The following is a 23436-nucleotide window of genomic DNA, read 5'->3' on the forward strand; positions in this document are numbered from 1 at the left end:
GCATTGAAATACCAAAATAAAATATGTTTAGACAATTCATACCTAACTTTTACAACTATCTTGAGTTTGGGTGTAAAATAACTGATAAAAATCTGTTCCGTGGTACGTTAATGTTTTAATTGTTCTCTAGTTTTTCGATACTATTGTTAAAAGTAAAATAAATAAAATATACATACTCTGAACACAAACCATGAATGTATTTTCTATTATACTTTATATCTATTTTCCCCATTTCCCCAATTCTGTGGGATTAGGCACTGGCAGCATTATTTTTAGGCGCCAAAAGCGCCGCGCGGTTTTTTTTCGTACTCCTACTCGTTCGTAGCCCTCTGAGTTCGTAGCACACACACTAAAATGACAATGACTTTTAAAATGACAACCGTTGCCTAGCAACATGTTTTATAAACAAGCAAAATTCAAAAAATGGATAAATCGATATTGCTACCCATGCACAGCCGAGAAATCGAAGATATCTTGGAATAATCATAGTGATGTCGAAAGAAAATAATAACTTACGATTGTTAGGTTCGCCTGTTAATCTTTCTTATAGAAGCAAGAAGAGAGAAGACAAAAGAAACAACAGAAGTCGACCGCGATCAGCGTTGCAAAATTCTTCTGTTCCGGTAATATTCCATTTTTAAAATATTGTTTCTTTTTATAAATTGAAAATTAATGTTCATGGACTACATTGAAATAATCCTCGGAAATAATTATGTTTTTGATAAAAATCTAGTTTTTTTAGCAAAAATCATCAAGCTGGCTAGACTGATTGTTTATGTTCATAGTATTAATAAAAATATATACAATTTGATATATCCAATTTTCTGTTTCCATGTGTTTACGTACAGTACACTTTATTGTTATTAGTTACCCTAGCTATAATTGTGCAGGGACTTTGTCTGTGTTTTAATTTATTTTATAGTTGCTTAACACACATATGTGTAAGCAAATAGATAGTTTATACTTTGTTTCATAAATATACAAGAGAACTAGTTCCATAGAAAATTTTGTGACTATTTTATTAATTCCATAATTTTTTCCTGCAGGACAATCAAGAGAGATATAAAAGACCATTTTCCGCTGACACTAAGGACAGAGCACCCTCTACGAGATCGTTTTTCAAAGTATTTAGTGCTGAACTTTTGCAATCATATAACAGTAAGTCGAAAGACATATATATATATAAATACTAGCTGTGTCCCGCGGTTTTACCCACAGTGGTCCGCTCCTGTTGGTCTTAGCATGATGATAATATATTATATAGCCTATAGTTTTCCTTGATAAAGGGGCTATCTAGCACCGAGGAAATTTTTAAATCGGACCAGTAGCTCCCGAGATTAGCGTAGCTTTATAATATTAGTATAGAGAGACTATAGAAGATTTATTTGTTAAAAATAATGTACTTAATGGTTTCTCTACGGTTTCTAAATCTCTATTCTCTTTTATTGCCATCTCTTATGCTCTTAATTAACTACTATGTAAATGTTATATATTATATATAAAAATGATCTTATGTTTTTTCCTATTTACATTTCAGATTCTCCATTAACAGTAAAAGTTCTACCACCAACAGAAGAGTTACTCGGCAGTTCAAAGAACTTTGAAAAGCAAATTACCAAAAAAGACAAAGATATCTGCAGCAACGCTTCAGATTACGGTTCTGAAGACACTTTTATAAGCTTAGGAACTAAGATAAAAGCCAAAGCGCAAGTGGGACCAAAGAATAGGAATATTAATTCTAAAAATGCTCTAAAGTATAGGAACAATACAAATAAAAATAGTAAACCAGTAGATATGAGTGCAAATCCTAAGGATTCTCCAAGGGATCACTATGGCATGGAAGTCACTATAACAGAGAGACCAAGATCAACGTCACCCACAAGATATAAAGATATGTTTGAACTAAGATCTATGTCACCTACCTTTAAAAATAAACCATATGAATCTTACTTTCTGCCACTGGACAAGAGACCTGCTGAGGGCAACTTGGATGTTGATCCTGCTTTTAAAAGTTGTTCTGTAAATGATGTTGATACTTTTTCTCGCCGACTCTTGCAAACAAGGCAGCAACTATCGTTAGTTGAAGAAGAATCAACACAAGATTTGGATAGTAATATTTCTCAACATATGCTTAGCTTGCCTCCAGATGATGTAAGACAGGAGACTAATAAGTCTAAGGAAAATGATGTTGACAGAAACTTCACTTCTAACTACTTAGAACATTCTAGTACTCATAAAAATGAAGAAACTCGTGATTATATGAATGGATCTCACACATACAGGACATTTTTTAATGAATTTCATACAAATATTATTGACAAAGCCAAAATGTCAAGCACAATGATCCCAACAGATGCATCCTCAAAAGATTCTGGTTATCAAGATAGTGGAGCAAAAGATGACAAAACATACAATACACAGACTTATTCCCTACCATCCACATCATTTAATGGTAACTCTAATGCAAATGTACATGAACAACCAAAGAGTTTAGAAAGTACATCTTCTAAAGAGTCAAACTATAAAAACTTTTCAAATGACAAGAATAAAATAGAGCCTTTAAATCACAGCAGATTGCTATATAAGGACTTTTTTCTAAAAAAAGAAGGTCATGTAGCTCTACCACCGCAAAATACACCAAAGAATGATGATGACACACCTGAATCGAGCGAACCAACAAGCTCCAAGATTGATGAGGAAAACACGAATTTGGAGTATCCATCATACCTTTTGAATAGTTCAACAAAAGCATATACTTCAAAAGTCATTGAAGATTACAAAAAAGAAATAGCGGCTATTAATACTTTGCATGAACTAACTCTAAAAGATATTAAGACAGATGCCGTATCTCCTACTCCACTTAACATAAACGAAATGTTTGAACAATACTCCACTAACTTGTCAGATAATAGGCGAGATGAAGGTGGTAGTTCCAGTTCTAATACTTACGACGATTCACAATCAAAAGACAAAAACTCATTTGATCATAAACAAAAAGATATATCAAAAGTTACAACAAAAGAACTGATTCAAAATTATTTCAAAGTCAAAGGAGATTACAAGCCGGAAAACATGCCAAAGAATATCAAAAAGTTTGATAAGAAATTAAACAACATGCTGTCGAAAAATGAAGAAAGTTCTGGTTACAAAAGATTCTGGAATAACAAAAACGCAAATAAAAATACTGACAAAAATTATTCTATCGTAAAAAATGCTGGTCAAAGAAATGTATTCACGATGAAAACTCCGCTAAGTGCAAGGACTGATAACATTCAAACAGACAAAGATATAGAATCTTGGATGTCAATGTCGGCTCCTTCGCCCCGAATACTCGAAATAGATACCGAAGTAACTGCAGAACAACTTCCTAGAGCCAAAAGTCCTGTAAAGAGTGAAATTACTCCAATGAGTCAAGTTCAGACAAATAATAATACAGATGTTCCAAAACCAAAGGATCTGAGCTCAAATTCTACTGTAATGGACATTTATTCAATGTTAAAAGAGATTGAGAGTTACGGAGACAATCCTGTCACGTCAGTTGCAGAATCTCAAGTGCAACAAACACAAGTAAAAGAGGAAGAAAGATCTCACACGCCGAAAGATAACTTTATGTAAGTCATTAATGGTCTTACTGTAACTCAAACATTTTATTTATTCAAATGGACTTCTGAATTTCTACAGAAAAGAGCCTTCGTAGTAACTCCTTTAAAATGTGCATATTATGTATTAGAATTGCTTATGTTTTCATATTTTTGTTTTATTATAATGACGTATTTATTTATAGTGTGTTTGTTTTTAGGGAGATATTCGAATTCCTGGAAAAAGTTGAGCAGAGCGCTAGTGAAGCTCTTTCAGTCGTTACCAGTACAGTGCCTCAAAGCGTTCCAAAGTAAGTGTTGTATACGTGAGTGATATATTAATAATTTCTTCTCTTCAATATTTTAATTAATCTTATATATAAAAATGAATCGCAAAATGTGTTGGTAAGCGCATAACTCGAGAACGGCTGAACCGATTTCGATAATTCTTTTTTTATTATATTCCTTGAAGTACGAGGATGGTTCTTATGTAGAGAAAACGTAAAGATGTACCACGGGCGAAGCCGGGGCGGACCGCTAGTTATGTTATAACTTATAAATATGGCCTTGCCTTAAAAATCACTTTTATGCCCGCACAATTAATGCCTTTTCCTTCATACTTAATCAGATTTTTTACCATCTCTTAATGTTCCAATAAATTATATAACCAAACATTCATTTAGTTTTTTCTTCTCATAAATAAGGCTAATATTAGAAAAGAATTACACGGGATAGAAGGCAGTATCTCCCAAGAACCAATGAAAAAGTAAGTTCCGCTTGTTTTAAAATATTTCCTTAATATTGTAACATAATTAGTATTAACATTTTAGGCTCGAATTGCTCCTAAAACTCCCTCAAACTGAGCTAGCACAGCGTCTAGTCACAGCTTCATTGCAACTGGAAGAAAGGTCGTGTTGCATCGCTCTGTTGCAAGAGAGTCTTGCTAATCATAAGGAGCAGGTTCGATTCTTTTAGTCTCTTTCTCTTTTTTAGTCTATCTTCTGCTTTTGAGTCTTGATAATGATTACTAATAAATAGTAAAAATGCATTTTATGAAGTTGGTATTTAGTACGTCTTCACTCTTTAGTTTTTAAGTTGCGTTTCCTAGATTTTTCCTATTTTAACGAGTATCTATTTTCGTAGCTGTATATAATATTTATTAAAAATCTCATCTCTAAAATTTATTAAAATTTCAAAGAATCTATTTACTATCGTTACGTCGACATGGACATAAAGAAAGTCTTATTTAAGCATTTATATTCTATTTTCTATGCTTCAACACAATATGTTATTCGATTTCAGATGATAAGCAAAGTCAGTAACCTAGAGAAGCAGTCGCACCGTAACATCGCTAAAGTGAAACAGGAGTGCGAAGAAACTATCAAGAGGCATCAGAATTTTATCGATCAGGTAACACAAGATAATTTCAATAAATAAAGTTAATAGTTTAAAAAAAAAACATTAATTCAAATTAAGCTCTCTGTCTCTACTCGTTCATGTGTAGTAACTAGTAAGTGCGGAAAGAGAGCAATTTTTGAAGTGAAACTTCTTTATCGGAGTTGGATAAAAATTGAGTGTAACATTTTTTCGTTACGCGTGACATTTTCCCGTTACGCGCCATCTTGTTTTTATCCCTTACACGCGTGATTGACGTATTTCTGTAAAGAAGCATATAGTAAATTATTTTTTGAAAAAAAACGCCATAAAGAAGTTTCACATCTTACGTGTGTACACTAGTACACGCACACATTTTTTTTCTTACTTTATATCTAACTAAGCTCCTGCGGTGCCTAAAACATAACAATTTTGAAATCATATAGCTTCATATACATATTATAATAATGATATCTCCCTCCAAAATACGCTATCCATTGGTGAAGAGAGAAAGTAAACCGGTGCCTATTGCACCGGTTTTAAGTTTATTGCGAACAGACAGCGAGACGCGGTTTGCGATTTTGTTTTATAATATTTATATAGTGACTAGCGGTCCGCCCCGGCTTCGCCCATGGTACATGTTTACGTTTTCTCTACATAAGAACCATCCTCGTACTTCAAGGAATATAATAAAAAAAGAATTATCGAAATCGGTTCAGCCGTTCTCGAGTTATGCGCTTACCAACACATTTTTTATTTTTTATTTTATATAGTGATGATCTATGCTACGCTGTATAGTAAAATATAGTCCTTCCCCCATTTCCAATTCATTAACATATTCTAATGAAAAAAAGACGTGTGGCACTCGGGGAATGCCGCGGTAAAGCTAATGCATGCTATGCCTTCAAGCCACACCTCCGCGCCCGTCGGAGTGAAGAGCGTGAGGTTTTTCGTTACACAATTTCTGGATTCGGCCCCGCACTCAAGGCCCGCGATAGAAGCTATGCAATAGCTTAATAACAGTGCTTATAACATAAATTAATGTATAACAAATCATATCTTTCCAGCTGATAAATGATAAGAAAACGCTAAACCATCGTATAGAAGAGTTGGTAGACGAAAGAAGGTCACTAGAAGAGAGATGGAAGCGATCTGCTCAAGCTTTGGAAGAGAGATACAAGTTGGAGCTTCGGAATCAACACGACAAGATGGCCGCCGCTCAACAGGTGACAGTTGCTTTAAAACTTTATTTTGAAGTGAAACTTCTTTAGGCGCGTTGAGAGTAAAATTTCAAGGTCGCGTCATGGCAATACCGTCACGTCATGGAGTAAGGCTTTCACTTCTGACACGTGTGCTCGGAACACACGCTCTTTTTCAAAGGTTAATTGAAAAATTAAGGTTTTAATGACGATTAAATATTTGTTTACATTAATTTAATTCCGCCTACTAATCAAAATATGACAATCACATTATTGTAATAATAAAATTATGATCAATTAATTGCAGGTAGCTAGACAGCGTTGGGTCCGACAGAAGGCTGAGAAGATTAAGGTAAAACCGGAATATTTTTACTTTATGAATAATTATAATTAATTAACATGTTCCGTGTTAAATATAATCTATACTACCTATACTAATATTATAAAGCTGAAGAGTTGGTTTGTTTGTTTGAACGCGCTAATCTCAGGAACTACTGGTCCGATTTGAAAAATTATTTCTGTGCAGTTAGTTAGCCCATTCATCGAGGAAGGCTATAGGCTATAATATATCATCACGCTAAGACCAACAGGAGCGAAGCAATGCGGGTGAAACCGTGAAGCACAGCTAGTAAATTATAATACACTAGATCCTGAGATTAGCGCATTCAAACAAACAAACAAACTATTCAGCTTTATAATATTAGTATAGATATAGTTAATCTTAATATATATAAATCTCGTGTCACAATGTTTGTCCTCAATGGACTCCTAAACCACTTAACCGATTATAATAAAATTCGCACACCATGTGCAGTTCGATCCAATTTGAGAGATAGGATAGTTTAAACATGTAGGTACCACGGGCGAAGCCGGGGCGGACCACTAGTAAAATTTTATGTTGTACATTTTTCTTTTTCCAGGAATTAACAGTAAAAGGACTAGAGGGGGAGCTTCGAGAAATGGCGGAACGACAACAAAAGGAGATATCCGACTTGAAGATGTTTCACGCGGAACAAATCGGAAAATTGAACGCAAAACGTGCGAGCGAGATGGAAGATCTGAGACGCACGCTCGAGACAGAGAGAGAAGAGGCTTTGGTTAAAGAGAGGCAATTGGCTAGATCGAGGTAAGGAAATACTGTATATAAAAGTCGTAACAGACGTTCGAATTTGGTACGGACCGCACCGTGACCTTGGTGCGCTCTGGACCATATTCGATCATGTGTACAGTGGTCCGCCGGACATAATTATTATTATTGACGGTACGGTCGGTTCGATGGTTTTTTCTTCCGAACTTGGTGCGGACCGTACCAAATTCGCGCGTGTGGACGGGCGATCGCTTCGTTTTCTTCTTTTCAATGGTTGTACTTGTACTTGTACCAAAAGAAGCCTTGAACTGAGGTCTACATGTAAAAAAAAATACAACATTCTAACCACGAATTTATTACGAGAAATAGATTTTCAAAGAATTCGGTTTGACTTTTAATGAGATTACTATGATCAATGCTCGAAATATTCACTAAAAAAGGAGATTAATTTGTATTAATTTGATATTATTGAATTGTCTTAAAAATCTAAGATATTTTTTTGTTCAGTTAATTTATTACATATGTAAGTATAAGGATTAAGTACCTACCTATAATAATATATTGAATAATATTAAAATATCGACTATAACTAACGACTAAAACATAAAAAAAAAACTTGGTAATAGATAGATGATAAATATAATTTTCTTTACTAGGGACATTGAATTCTTTGAAAATCTATATCTCGTATTAACTTCGTGGCTAGAATGTGGTATTTTTGTCACATGTAGAACTCAGTTCAAGGTTTCTTTTGGTACTAAACAGAGCTTCTACTAACGCCTGCATATAATATAAAAAAATAAAAACGAAAATCAGTAAAAATTACAAAACTTTCGCTTCTATTGACAATATCGAAAATTTCAAAAAGGGATAATTTGCGCCTTTAATCACTTCATACATTAGCAACATAATAAATTATCTAGTGTATCTTTTTTTTTTTAAACGAATTTATTTAGCTCAGTCGGCCGCGAAAATTCCAATATTTTAAATGTTTTTTAAAAATCGTAAATTTAATCGTAATTTTTAAACAAAGAATATTTTCTTTGTGCGGCAATGCCTGGATAGTCGAAACCGATTGAATATTGAAACTGTAAAGGCGGAGCTGCAAATTAATTAAATGTAATTTTAAATTATCGTGCAAAGATTTTTATACATTCGCTTTACAAAATGAAGAGCTATTAAAAGCTGTTTCTTCCAACAGCAAATATAAATGCCAAAAATAAATTTTCTCTATTTAACATTGCTGTTTTAATTGTCTCCCGTAAAAAATAACTAAAACTCGTATTTTTGATGCTGTTAACCCTTAAATCAAATACTGGCAACCCATGGACCTATTGGTCGTGTGGCGAGTCGATCGCACCGCACGAGTGCGGTGGTCCGGTCGTACCAAGTTCGAACGTCTGTTCATACTATAATGTGTGATATCTAATGATTAAAATAAACTATAATTATAATTATTAATAAAATAATTATTAATTTGTATGAACATGGAAAATTGTCGTATAAAAGACGGTACTATATTTTTATTAAAATGAAAAGTACCCAGGTTACCCTCTTAAACATAGTTTTATAAATAAACTAGCTGCGCCCCGCGGTTTCACCCGCGTGGTTCCGCTCCTGTTGGTCTTATAGCGCGATGATAATATCATCGCGCTTTAGGCTATAATATGTGTATATATAGCCTACTGCCTATAGCCTATAGCAGCCTCGATAAATGGGCTATTTTTTTCAAATCGGACCAGTTGTTCAAACACACTCTTCAGCTTTATAATATTATTATAGAAAGTATAGATAGATGAGCATAATATTACATAATTATAAAATAAACATTGTATCAGAAATTTAGAACGGAACGTGTTATCTATTTACGGCGAATGGTTATTTCATTCCAATCAATCTGCATAGCAAATTTTATTCAAAACGACTGTGTAGATTTTGCGTGAAATTGACACAAAAATCACATTCATATCCATTCACTATTGCACGCCTCATAAGCGAAGCGTTGAGGTGGGTACTACTGTCACTTCGCGCAAAACATCTGATTTTTCAAACTTAAAATGTCTTTATGTAATATGTATCATACATTGCACTTGTAAGAGCGTATGCGCACTATGCGGGTAGCCGCATTGCGGGTAGCCGTCCGGCTGACCGCAAGCACAATTATGTACGTAATATTCATTTCTATGCGCACTGCGATGCGGCTACCGCAGACCGCACAGTGCGCATAGAAATGAATATTACGTACATAATTGTGATTGCGGTCAGCCGGACGGCTACCCGCAATGCGGCTACCCGCATAGTGCGCATACGCTCTAAGATAATACATACACACACATATTAAGAAAAAACACTATTTTTAACGTTCATGATATTTTTGATGTCATTTTTGTTATTTAAACTAGTTAAAAAACAGTTTAAAAAAGTTCTGTCTTGGACGTCCGTGTGTCTGTATGTGCGGATCCTTTTTCTTGTTAACACGATAGCGACCGAAATACTTTACTAATCGAGTCTTTTTTTTTCTCTTACGCTTGAGTATGCTCAGGAATAGAACCCTTTCATTTTTCAGGGTCTGATTCGATGTGGTTTAATTGTTATTAAATAAACAAAAATAATAATTAATAAATATTTATTAAAAAAAAATTATGAGGCGTGCACTTTTGGATTTTCCAAATTATTTAATATTGTAAACAATATATTTACTTTAATATTATAAAGTTCTATAATATAATGAAATAATCGGATAAGGATCGATTTCTTTTTTAAATTTTAAAGGGTATATTCCGTAGGTCATAGAATAGGTTGTAAACTATTATAAAGAATGTCCTGATTGAAAAGAGTTTTCCAGGCTATTTACCTACTTATCTAGTAGTTATTATTCAATAAATATATTTAAAACAATTAATCGCAAAAATATCAAACATTGTTGTTTATAAATATTTCCCCTAACTAAAGTATTGTGAATGTAGCTTGAATATAAACAAAGAAATGATCGATATATCGATTAATCGATTGATTGATCGATTGGTTGATCGATTGATTGAATGATGGATTGATAAATTGATCGATTGATAAATCGATTGATCGATCGATATATCGATTGATCGATTGATCAATTATTGATTGATCGATTATTGATTGATCGATCAATCAATCAATAATCGATCAATCAATCAATAATCGATCAATCAATAATTGGTCAATCAATAATCGATCAATCAATAATCGGTCAATCGATATATCGATCGATCAATTGATCAATCGATCGATCGATCAATCAATCAATAATCGATCAATCAATAATCGGTCAATCAATAATCGATCAATCAATAATCGATCAATCGATCAATCAATAATCGATCAATCGATCAATCAATAATCGATCAATCAATAATTGATTAATCGATATATCGATCGATCATTTCAATCGATCATTTAATCAATCAATCGATCAATCGATAATCGATCAATCAATAATCGATCAATCTATAATCGATCAATCAATAATCGATCAATCAATATATAGATCGATATATCGATCGATCATTTAATCAATCAATCGATCAATCGATCAATAATTCGATCAATCAATAATCGATCAATCAATAATCGATCAATCGATATATCGATCGATCAATTGATCAATCGATCGATCGATCAATCAATCAATAATCGATCAATCAAAAATTGGTCAATCAATAATCGATCAATCATTAATCGATCAATCATTAATCGATCAATCAATAATCGGTCAATCGATATATCGCTCGATCAATTGATCAATCGATCGATCGATCAATCAATCAATAATCGATCAATCAATAATCGGTCAATCAATAATCGATCAATCAATAATCGATCAATCGATCAATCAATAATTGATCGATCAATCAATCATTCAATCAATAATCGATCAATCAATAATTGATTAATCGTTATATCGATCGATCATTTCAATCGATCATTGAATCAATCAATCGATCAATCAATCGATCAATCAATCGATCTATCAATAATCGATCAATCAATAATCGATCAATCAATAATCGATCAATCAATTATCGATCAATCATTAATCGATCAATCAATAATCGATCAATCAATAATCGATCAATCAATAATCGATCAATCGATATATCGATCGATCAATCGATCGATCAATCAATAATTGATCAATCGATATATCGATCGGTCAATTGATCAATCGATCAATTGATCAATAATCGATCAATCAATAATCGATCAATCAATAATCGATCAATCAATAATCGATCAATCAATAATCGATCAATCAATTATCGATCAATCAATAATCGATCAATCAATAATCGATCAATCAATAATCGATCAATCAATAATCGATCAATCAATAATCGATCAATCAATAATCGATCAATCGATATATCGATCGATCAATCGATCGATCAATCAATAATTGATCAATAATCGATCAATCAATAATAGATCAATCAATAATCGATCAATCAATAATCGATCAATCAATAATCGATCAATCGATATATCGATCAATCAATAATCGAACAATCAATAATCGATCAATCGATATATCGATCGATCAATCGATCGATCGATACATCGATTGACCGATTATTGATTGATCGATTATTGATTGACCAATTTTTGATTGATCGATTATTGATTGACCGATTATTGATTGATCGATATATCGATTGATCGATTATTGATTGATCGATTATTGATCAATCGATCGATTGATCAATTGATCGATCGATTGATCGATTATTGATTGATCGATTATCGATTGATCGATTATTGATTGATCGATTATTGATTGATCGATTATTGATTGATCGAATGATTGATCGATTGATTGATCGATTGATTGATTAAATGATCGATCGATATATCGATTGATCAATAATTGATTGATCGATTATTGATTGATTGATTGATCGATCGATCGATTATTGATTGATCGATTATTGATTGATCGATTGATAGATTGATCGATCGATCGATTTAATGATTGATCGATTATTGATTGATTGATTTGATTGATCGATCGATATATCGATTGATCGATTTATTGATTGATCGATCGATCGATTATTGATTGATCGATTGATCGATTATTGATTGATCGATTGATAGATTGATCGATCGATCGATTGATAGATTGATCGATTGATTGATCGATCGATATATCGATTGATCGATTATTGATTGATAGATTGATCGAATGATTGATCGATTGATAGATCGATTGATTGATTGATTGATCGATCGATCGATCGATCGATTGATCGATCGATATTTAGTGTACAGAGGCTGGGGTCTTCAAATTAAATACCGGATATGCTGAACTACTTTATTACATTTATAAATTTATACTTTATTACACTTAGGTAGGCGAGTGGCAGGCGACTGGCTCTCGCAGGAGTGTCGCCATTCGCCGCGCCACAAACCGCTGAATTTACGATATTCGATTACTGCGAATAATAACACACTACATACACCCCCTTCTAAAAAAAAGACGGGTTGCACTCCGGGCATGCCGGCAGAAGTGAAAACTTGATTATTAACGTTCAGCATGTTTGATATTTTGGAATGGTATCCTTACGCATGGAATATAAGGGCTAAAAAAAAATCCGTCTTACGCTTTTCCAATCAGGCCACGTGTCCTGACGCGAGTTTAAGATTTTATACCCAACGCCGCTAAAGAAGTTTTCACTTCAAAAAGTTATTGTGGGTTATCCATAAGAGATAGACATATACCATCGCGGGCTTTTCTGTAGAACTTTTCAATGTGTATAATACTTAGTACAATATTTTGATAAAACTCGTAGGGTTCAGCATGCGTTTGCAATGTAAGCGGAAAAAATGTAACTATTTACGACATCACATTAGAAACCTCAAAAATAACTTCTCCACTATTTAATGGATGTTATTATACATTTAAACCTTCCTCTTGAATCACTCTATCTATTAATAAAAACCGCATCAAAATCCGTTGCGTAGTTTCAAAGATTTAAGCGTACAAAGGGACATAGGGACAGAGAAAGCGACTTTGTTTTATACTATGTAACTAGTGATATTTCATCCCATTTCTATTTTTCTGCATAATATCTAAAACATTACAAAATTTGATAAATTTATAATTAAAATAACAGCAGTTACTGATATAAATATTTTCTAGGCTAGAAAAACAAATACTAGAACTAGAAGTGTCGTACCAAGAACAACGCACGCGACTCATAGCGGAGATGAGAGCGGAGAACGAGAGAGTTGCGCAAGAGTTGAGCGAGAGAGAGAGAACGCAGAGAGAGGAGTTTGGTAAGAGAGTTGTTGAAGTGAAACTTCTTTATCGGCGTTGAACTAGCTGTGCTTCGCGGTTTCACCCGCGTGGCTCCGCTCCTGTTGGTCTTATCGTGATAATATGTAGCCTATAGCCTTCCTCGATAAATGGGCTATCTAATACTGAAATAATTTTTCAAATCGGACCAGTAGTGCACGAGATTAGCGCGTTCAAACAAACAAACTCTTCAGCTTTATAATATTAGAATCTATAATTCGGAATGAGCTATAAAAACGCAATCCTTACAATTCAATGTCTATTTCCAATACATATCTTATATATAAAAATGAATCGCAAAATGTGTTGGTAAGCGTATAACTCGAGAACGGCTGAACCGATTTCGATAATTCTTTTCTTATTATATTCCTTGAAGTACGAGGATGGTTTTTATGTAGAGAAAACGTAAACATGCACCACGGGCGAAGCCGGGGCGGACCGCTAGTTTCCAATACATTTCATAAATTCTTGAAATTAACTACTATGAGTAAGTATATTTTGATTTGATCTATAGAAAAATGGCGGACGGAACAAGAACATTTGTTGGAGATGAAGAAAGAAAATGTCGAAGCAGAGATAATGAAAGAAAAGGAAAAGTTGCAGGTATGTTAGTTTTATTAATAACTCAGGCCCCGGAATCACAGACACAATAGAAAATCTATTGTGTCGTGGACCGATCGGGCCGTTCGGGGCTCAATGGGTTAAAGAGCAACCATGAAGTTTCTTTCCGGTTCTTCTCCATAGATAATGCTTTCCGAAACGGTGGTTAATGTTAAAAATAAGACGATTCAAAAGGACTTATATATGCAATCAATAAATGTTTGTGTTTGAGTTGGAGTAAATTATAAAAAATAGGTATCTAAACAAACGAAAGTTATATTTTGTAAATACACGTAGGTAATAATAACTTATTTTTTAACAAACAAACAAAAACCGTAAGAAATATTTCATGTTAATTTAATTAAAAATGACGTGTGGCACTCGGGGACTCCGTGTCCGTCGGAGTGGGGAGCGTGAGGTTTTTTCGTTACGGAATTTCTGGATTCGGTCCCCGCGCTCAAGGCCCGCGATAGAAGCTATGCAATAGCTTAAAACATGTGCCGAGTGATACATAGCGATACACAGACATAGCGTAGCTATGTCATTTCGTTAGACGTGCATGTTATAAAAACGAACTGATAACTCTTTAGATTTATACTCAATAACATACCCAAAATATTCCCTTCAGGAACAAATGAACCAAAAACGCATTGAACTGGAAGAAGAATTCGCGTCATACAAGAAACAGCACGAAGCGGAACAGCAGTTAGCGTTCAAGAAGAGAGTGACGGAGATAGCGGCGCAGCACAAGTGCGAGCGGGACAGGGAGATCGAGCGGGCGATAGAGAGCATGGAGGCGGAGGCGCAGGCGGGGAGGAGGGAGTTGCAGGATGCTTTGAGGTATTTATTAAATACTAGCTTTTGCCCGCGGCTTCGCCCGCGTTTCAAAGAAAAACCAGAATTAATCCAAGTTATCTATATGTGTGCTAAATTTAATTGTAATCGTTTCAGTAGTATTTGCATGAAAGAGTAACAAATACATCACAAACTTTCGCATTTATAATATTAGTAGGATAGGATAGGACTAGTAGGATTTATGTAATGTAAATAAAATGATAACCTATCGGTGAAAAATATCAATGACTTCATAGGTTGTCCATAGAATAGAGAAAAATATTTTAAAACAATACTTAAATGTTCAAAATTTTCAACAATTTATAAGATGTATAAAACACAGAGTATTATGTAAATTTATATCTTAATTTTATTTTATTTATGATTATTTTATTGTATGAAAATTTTTTTTAATATTATAATAGTAGGTGCCACGAAAATTACTAGATTTTCCCTAGGTATACGATCGAAAAGTGCGATTTACATGCACCAAACAATATATTTGTAACGAATAACTATCATACATTTATGCTTATTTTTTATTTATTTTATTTATTATTCTTTAATAAAACTATACATGGGAAACTTATTGCTAATTTATACAAAACAAAACAAAAAAAGTATAGTTTATTAGGCGGCCTTATCACTTAGAAGTGATCTCTTCCAGGCAACCTGGGCAAAAGGTAACAAGCTTACTGAAATAATTCCTGCTTGATTACAGGAGAAACAAGGAACACTACGAGACTGAACTAAAGGAATTGGCAGAAACTGAACAAGCTACACTAAAAAGATACCAAGACGCACAGGCCAGGATACGGCTACAGGATGATAAATGTAATGTTTAAAAGCGAAGTCCCATGTCCCCTAGTGGGGTAAGGGGCAGATGCATTATACATCTGTTTCACTGATCGATTTTCTTTAGGGACAAGTAGGTGATCAGCCTTCTGTGTCCTGCCAGACCGAGACATTTTTTTTTTCTTCGTCTCCACCGGGAATCGAACCCAGGACCCCTCGGTTCTACGCTCACGCGTGAACCACGCGTGTACCAAGGAGGCGGTCTATGTATGTATGTAATGTAATGTTTATGTCGCAGGCAAATTGTATAATCTCGCCGTTTACAAATGCTCGGCATTTTGTAAAATGCTGAGGGTTTACTTTTTCCAAAATTCTACAACAAGACGGTCGCTTCGTGGGGCTCCTATTTCTGTGTAGTTTTAAAAACACGAACCTAACCTAACCCACCCCCTTATCCAAACGAAAATTTTCTGATTACGAATTCTCGATATATTTTTTTTAAGCTTTTGTAAACGGCGAAATAATACAATTTGCCTGCGACATTTATACAACGTTGATAAAAAATATTAAAAGAATTGATTATAATTATTGTTTTTAAATTTACTCTCAATATCGCAGGTGCGGAGTTGGAAGTGGCTATAAGTCAACTGGAAACAAGGAATAGGATTCTGACAGAGGTAATTATTGATAGTCATTCGATTTTTTTTAAGTATTTTTAACACTTCATTTCCTTTACGAGAATGGTCTACTTAAAAAAAAAAGTACTTAAAATGCAAGGCTTCTTTTGCCAGTTATCATCCGATAATTATTTTAAAATATCCAATAGGTTTATTTATAATTAAAAATAAACAGTATAAGTTGGTACCTAAGTCAAAAAATTATCATGATAGTTTCTTAGAAAAAGCTGTATTACTAATATAAGTATATCAATATTTATTTTTAGACTATATTAAAAAAAAAATATTATTCACAGAAAAATATCCAACTCGAGGGTCGTGCGGAAGAAATAAAATCAAGCTGCGAAGAAACATGGCGGGCGAAGGTAGAGAACTTGCAGAAAGAGATAGAAGAGTCGAAGAAGATCCATGAAGAGCAGATGCACCAGTTGTATGCGAAGTGAGTGGCTTTTTTTAAATTTTTTAGTCTTAAAAATAATGAGTAGTTTGAATGGTTTTTAAATTTGAAATATCTAATGGGAGATTGCAAGGGTCTTCTGTTAGGGTAGTTTTTCTTGTTGTGGAACTTTATATTATTGAATTATTCTTATAGTATTTATTTTTATTCTATAAATAACTAAACGATACATGAATTTCTAAATTTTAATAAAAAATATTTCATCCGGTATCCCCAAGTCTAAAATTAAAATTAACCTGTGTAGAAAAACAAATTCAAAAACTAGGTTTTTCATTCGACTGAAAACTTTGATAGCTTTAAGGCCGGTTGCAGAGCTTCACCGACCATCAGTGCGTACGTCAGTCGCGCTTGTCATATGTATGGAAATTCATAAAACCGTTCATAGCTAGACCGACCATACGCACGCGTTTTTCCAACGAAACTAGACTTTCTTGTCTAAGTTGAAGGATTTTTTTGTTTCAAATAATTTTGATGTGTTTTTCTATACTTTAATTAGCAATGATATTTATTATAAGTAAAAAGGTGTAGATAGGTAATCAACACAACATTAGGTCTTCAAAAACGGCACACACGCTTTGGCGTGAGGCGTCAAATTAAGATGACATGATTCAACCATCGACAGCGAATAAGAGACAACAAAATTAAAATGTGGCTAATTATCCACATTTCGTTAATAATCTATGTACTTATACCTTTTTACTTGTAATATCATTGTTAATTATAGTTATTAAGCTATTGCACAGCTTCTATCGTCTTGAGCGCAGAGACCGAATCCAGAAATTCCGTAACGAAAAAACCTCACGCTCCCCACTCCGACGGGCTCGGGGGTGTGGCTTGAAGGCATAGCATGCAATAGCTTTACCGCGGCAGTCCCCGAGTGCCACACATGTGCCACACGTCTTTTTTGACGTGACAACGTCTTATAATTCGATAGAGCCGGACGCACGCACGAAAAAACATGACTCATGCGGCGTTACTTCGCTCTGAGGCGTTCCATGTAAGACTTGAAGTGCAAGCGAGAGCGCGGAACGAGTGACAAAGAAGCACAATCGGACGTTGTCACGTTCAACTATCGTCAGTAAACCGACTTTACAGACAACCAATTTTTTTTTCATTCGTTTTTCAGAGTCAAAGTAGCAGTAGCGCGCAAGGACTCAGCTATCCAAGCGCTGACTCGAGAGAACGGGAAGTATCAAGAAAAAGTTACTCTTTTGGAGCAAAAACTGCAACAACAGAGGAAGGACTTTTTGAAGTCCAAGTAGATGTAATATTTTGTATTTTTATGCGAAAGAAAAGATTGATATTTGTTTGGAATAATATGTATCGGTCAATTAGGGAAAGCTGGCATGTTCACAGTACTCACACTTATGCAATTTCACTTACAGTATGTTCAAAAATAAATGCGACTCTAGTTTCATTTTAGACTTGAATTGTAAAATGGTGCGTTGTAGATATATATATATATGCAAATATAATTACTTATGAAAGCTCTCATAATTTACCTGTAAAATTATAATTTAAAAGTAAATCAATTGATGAAGTTAATTATTTATTCTAATAATAATCAATTGGATAAAAGTATTAATAATCATTCAATTATCAAATAATAATTAAATTCCTGACTTTGGTCGAGTAAAGATATCTAAGAAATATTATATGTATTTGTAGTAAGTACGTAATACCTACCAATACGCGCTAACAAATATGTGTTACATGTTTATTGTATAATTTTCACACTATTGGTTTTAAACTCAAACTCAAACATTTATACAATTAGACTTCTTCTAGAAGCACTTTTGAATCGTCATAACTGTTAAGTTTTAACATTTACCACCAATTCAGAAAGCAGTTTCGTTGTCGGAATCTCTTAATGTTATTATAAATGAGTCAGTGTAATTATCTACTTTTGGTTCTAATTGAATAGGTATATTTTTCCTCATGTTCTCGCGTCTTTCTCCAAACGTCACTAAACATATCCAGACTAATAGCATTTGCTTCCTTTCTAAATAATTCTTCCACAGTTTTCAAGTTAAAGTTCACATTTTGTGATGCTACTTTCCCTTTAATTATGCCCCATAGTAACTCTATTGGGTTGAGTTCTGGATGGTATGGTGGAAGGCGCAATACACTATGTCCATGATCTTTGAGGATTGCATCAAGTAGGTAAAAATGGTGGATAGTTTGGCTTATTTTTTTAATAATGTGATAACTCTGATTATTAATTAGTAATTTGATTTTTGAAAAAAAAAAACGCCGATTTTAGTCAAAATTTATATTTTTCTAACAAGATCCTTATCATCCAAATTTCCACCTTGGTGAGAAAAATTGACATTTCTAATGAAAATGAACAAAAAATTAAATGATTTTATTAAATACTGTAAAATAGTCTATAATTCTTCCATTTACTGTATCACAAAATTCTTCATAGATTTTTAGATATTCGTACTACACCAATTACATCACCCTGTATTTATAAACAATTGCAAAATATGACACATACATAGGCCGGGAGATACTGACACAAAATTTCGGGTCATTTGTAACAGAATGGCGGTTCTACAGAGGTCTTATTACGCAATGACAAAAAGAAAAATGATGGTCAGAACGCTGGTACCGGCGGACTAGTCGCGTGGGCGTTAGTCACACTCGTCGGATAAATAGCGAAAGTCCAACGATTTGTAACACAAAAATTTTAGAATTTACCGATAGCCCATAAAAAAGATGTAGGCGGTAGTGTCATGCCATACTTTGACGATGTGACTTACAGTCCGCCATACCGACGTGAATGCGTTGATTTAAAAAAAACAATTCAACCATTTGTACCGGGCTAAATTTGCACAGGTAACCATCGTCGTGCAGCCATTTACTAAAATCGCCATGCCATACTTTTCAGACGATTACCACGATTACTTTTCAGACCCCTCTAGACCGCCATCCTGTTACAAAAGACCCGAAATTTTGTGTCAGTATCTCCCGGCCTAACATGTGCAATGTGTAAATGTGTTGACGTTCCAGCTCTTCTTAATATACCTATAGTAAGTTTGGAAACTGATGTATTAAATAACTTTTATTATTTGATTAAGGGCTGATTTTTCAATCCTTGGTTAAAACTTATTCATCGAATAACGTATTAAACTACCATTTCAAAAATGTATTCTAATTGTCCGTATTTGACAGTTTACAGGTGACATTTTAAAATGTTCGTGTAATACTTTATTGGACGGATAAATTTTAACCAAGGATTGAAAAATCGGCCCTTAATAGTTATAAATATAAGGGGAGGTTGGGGTGAATTAGACTCAATGTAATCGACTGAGATTTACTCACGTGGTCATTAATAAATTTCAGCTAGTCATTTCTTAACATAAATCAAAGTTCCATCTACAATAGAATAAATAATTTTTTTACGGTTTGTATGAAAATAACAACATGGCTGATTATAATTGTTTTAAATGTTTGCTAGGTTACCTAAAGCAACTGGTTTGAGCTTTCGTTGTTAATATTTTTATACGAAAGCTCAAACCAGTTAATTAAAAATGTTAATTCACATTTTGATCTCATTATTTAAATAGGTATATAATACAATTGTTTACTTGGTTTAAGTATTTATTTATTGCATTTGAAATAGACCATAAAAGCCAAAAAAATATGACGTATCGTTTCTAAAATCCTTTATCTAAATCGCAATAAAATTTTATGTAAGTATCAAAGAATGTATGAAGCTGCTATTGTTGTAAAATGCTACTACATTTTTTATTATTATATTTTAGTTTCTTTTATAATTATTATGAAAATTATCCGTCCATGTATTCAGGGTTGTGATTGTTTATTATGAGATAGTGTTCATTTGTGTATGAATTATAATTTAAGTTTTTATTTATTTGTGTGCTGTGTCGATTATGATAAAAGAATAAACTATATTTTTTATCTTGATTTAATTTTTTTATTTGACTATCGTAAAGTGAAAATTAAGTTGTAATCAATAAAACAAATACAACTATTGTAGATACTTATAGGAAATATGAAAAGGGTAATAATTAATAAAACAAACACAGAAATAATAAAAATAACATTTTAATAATAAACGAGAATACCACACAGGTAAATTCTTAAAGCCACGTCTCTTTGAATTATATTCTATAACTTAAGACAACTTATATCTATTCTATAATAGTGTGTTACAACTGCTTTGTATAGCACCATAATGTAACAAGTATAAAAATAAACTAAAATATGATACGAAGATTTGTATTCCCTGCTTTAAGAAGCAGTATTTCTTATAATTATCAAAATAGACGCATATATATTCTGTTGCATCTAATAATTCTATTTTAACTCACTGCAAATGCATGTCGCCTTTATATTATTGTTCCAATAAGAATCTTATTGGATTCTGGTAAACTGTATTTCTTAGTCTATATCACAGTTGAATCACCAAGGACGCCACATTTCTGTACTAGAGGTGCCCTGAACTGGAGATTTTGAACTAGTATCTGCTTCAACCTTTTCTTTAGCACTTTCAGTACTCGTTGAACTAGATTGTGCTAAAGATTCTGCAGTGTGGCTTATCACAGTTCTAGGCAAAATCGGTCTCCTTTCGAAGGGAATTTCAATAGGAGCTGGTATGCTGGGAGGAATCGTTAACTTTCTCTCTGGGTAAGACGGTATTCTATCTGGAATCCTTTTGAACGCTGAATGCAAGTCCTCAACTTTCTTATTAGCTACGTCTTCCATAAGATCACGTCTCGGTATAATTGTATGTCTTTCTGGTATAGTCACTGTTTTCTCTGCATCCAAACGTATGAATTTCGAAGGTGGTCCTACAGATTCAGCATGTCGTTTATATTTATGTCGCATCGAATAATCCACCGCGCGTTTCGGCGACGCGTCAATACCGATTTTGTAATTTTCCACATCAATTACAATGGACAGGGGTTCCATTATTTTCTTATTTCTTAACGCTTCCTGTTTTAATGTTTCTGGCGATATTGTTGTGGAGGAAACTGTCGCTTTCTGTTCAGGGCTTGAATCTTGATCTGACGCAGAGTGGCTCGGAGGTGTTGGGAAAGGATACTTCTGAACAGGGCGTGGAGGCGTTTCTAATTCTGTGGAGGAATCGCAAGCTGAATCACAAGAAAGAGGGCTAAGTGGTGGGCTCGTTGGTTTAGTTGATTTGACGAAGTGAAAAGCACTGGGTCTTTCGTCATCTAGACGTAATGGATCTGGTACTAAGGGAGCGTATTCTGAGGGATTTAGTCTTTCGATGCCGGAGATGCAAGAGTTGAGGTGGTTTCCGAGTCGATAGCGAATTCCTGTTGGTACGCTAGCTAGTCTTGAGAGGTATCTGCGAACTTCCACAGCACAGTCGCCGAAGCCGGCCTTGAAGCGGTGCAGAACAGCTGGATCGGCAGCAATTGCAGCGGCTAGTTGTTGCCTCTGCAGTGTTTGCAGGTGCTTGACAGTCATCTCGAGTATGTCGGCCTTTTCTAGCTTAGAATGACGCGCTGGCTGTAAGTTAAAAAATAAATTGTAAGTTACATAAATACTTAGGTAAAAACATTGCGAAGATAAGGATAACATTACATAAAAAATTATAAGTAAACAATTACATAATACTGCTGTTTCTGTCAAGATAATTTAAGTTAACTAGAACTTTTTAAAACTTGAAGAAATTTAATTTAAGAGAAACAATGAAAAAATGCTTACGTCCTTATCCATGGAATCCATTAGAAGATCTTTTAATTCGTTCAGGCAATTGTTGATGCGCGCGCGCCGTTTCTTTTCCATTATGGGTTTGTTTGTCTGAGAAAAGAGAGAGAGAGTTTTACTTCAGTAAATTGTTTTTTTTTTTAATTATATGTTACAAAACTTTATAAAAACTATAATAATATATTGTTGTGTTCAAATTAATTTATTTAATGTTAGAAAATCTTTTTCCATTACTTTAATAAATAAATAAATAAATTTAAGTAGTTTTTTTTTATTTTAATAACTATCACTGATATAACACTAATATCCACTCAATAAACATCGAAAATTGTTATTTTATATTATCGAAACCAAAAATTATTTTTTCCAGGAACACTTAATCAAATCACTTTAAATAATTTTAAATCACAAATTTATAAACACACCTTTCTTAATTCCGCTTTAGACATTCCTTGTGTTGATTCCGAAAAACCATTTTGAGAATCATCGTCTTCACTGTACGGCATTTTATTTACGTAAGTATATATTCACAAACACAAAACACACGTCTGCTCCCGACGACGTTCGAACACGTTATGAAATAAAATAGTACACGATTCAGGAGCAGAGTTTAAATTGACCCCTTATCCTTGTTCATCCTGTTTCGAAGTTGTTCCACAGAACTCGTGTTGTCTCTTTCCACCTTGGGGCTTGAAGCGATGGGAAATGTGTCGGAATGTTTTGTTTTCGTCCCGTCTCGCTCTAACAAGGGAACCTGTTTTGAATGAAACCGTCGGCGCGGTGATTAGTGGGTGT

The 23436-nt window shown here is 33.9% G+C and overlaps 2 protein-coding genes across 2 annotated transcripts; one reads left to right on the top strand and one right to left on the bottom strand.

The window, feature by feature from the left end:
- Window positions 1-156: 156 nt before the first annotated feature.
- On the top strand, window positions 157-18249 carry dila (centrosomal protein dilatory). Its single transcript, XM_090108993.1, has 16 exons — window positions 157-623; window positions 1047-1158; window positions 1538-3611; window positions 3800-3889; window positions 4409-4538; window positions 4881-4988; window positions 6020-6178; window positions 6459-6503; window positions 7072-7277; window positions 13414-13550; window positions 14084-14172; window positions 14798-15009; window positions 15725-15837; window positions 16417-16475; window positions 16772-16914; window positions 18059-18249. The coding sequence occupies exons 1-16, from the start codon at window positions 492-494 to the stop codon at window positions 18192-18194; spliced, it is 3945 nt and encodes a 1314-aa protein (XP_089965119.1). The 5' UTR covers window positions 157-491; the 3' UTR covers window positions 18195-18249.
- Window positions 18250-21294: 3045 nt separating this feature from the next.
- On the bottom strand, window positions 21295-23222 carry LOC149903598 (uncharacterized). The gene is made up of 3 exons (XM_090109026.1): window positions 23067-23222; window positions 22639-22734; window positions 21295-22440 (listed from the first exon to the last, which is right to left on the bottom strand). The coding sequence occupies exons 1-3, from the start codon at window positions 23145-23147 to the stop codon at window positions 21364-21366; spliced, it is 1254 nt and encodes a 417-aa protein (XP_089965152.1). The 5' UTR covers window positions 23148-23222; the 3' UTR covers window positions 21295-21363.
- Between the last annotated feature and the right edge of the window lie 214 nt (window positions 23223-23436).

Source organism: Colias eurytheme, chromosome 13 (assembly GCF_061535395.1).
Source record: "Colias eurytheme isolate Ceu_HAF_F1 chromosome 13, ilColEury1 Martin Lab GWU primary, whole genome shotgun sequence".
NCBI classification, from domain to species: domain Eukaryota; kingdom Metazoa; phylum Arthropoda; class Insecta; order Lepidoptera; family Pieridae; genus Colias; species Colias eurytheme.

What these genes read in the sequence shown, in the direction of transcription:
- dila (XM_090108993.1), top strand. Translation starts at nt 492, where the DNA reads ATGTCGAAAGAAAATAATAACTTACGATTGTTAGGTTCGCCTGTTAAT. An exon ending in AGAAGGCTGAGAAGATTAAG is followed by an intron (nt 6,504 to 7,071) that starts GTAAAACCGGAA and finishes TTCTTTTTCCAG; the next exon opens with GAATTAACAGTAAAAGGACT. An exon ending in AACGCAGAGAGAGGAGTTTG is followed by an intron (nt 13,551 to 14,083) that starts GTAAGAGAGTTG and finishes TTTGATCTATAG; the next exon opens with AAAAATGGCGGACGGAACAA.
- LOC149903598 (XM_090109026.1), bottom strand. Translation starts at nt 23,147, where the DNA reads ATGCCGTACAGTGAAGACGATGATTCTCAAAATGGTTTTTCGGAATCA. An exon ending in CTAAAGCGGAATTAAGAAAG is followed by an intron (nt 22,735 to 23,066) that starts GTGTGTTTATAA and finishes CTCTTTTCTCAG; the next exon opens with ACAAACAAACCCATAATGGA. An exon ending in TGGATTCCATGGATAAGGAC is followed by an intron (nt 22,441 to 22,638) that starts GTAAGCATTTTT and finishes TTTAACTTACAG; the next exon opens with CCAGCGCGTCATTCTAAGCT.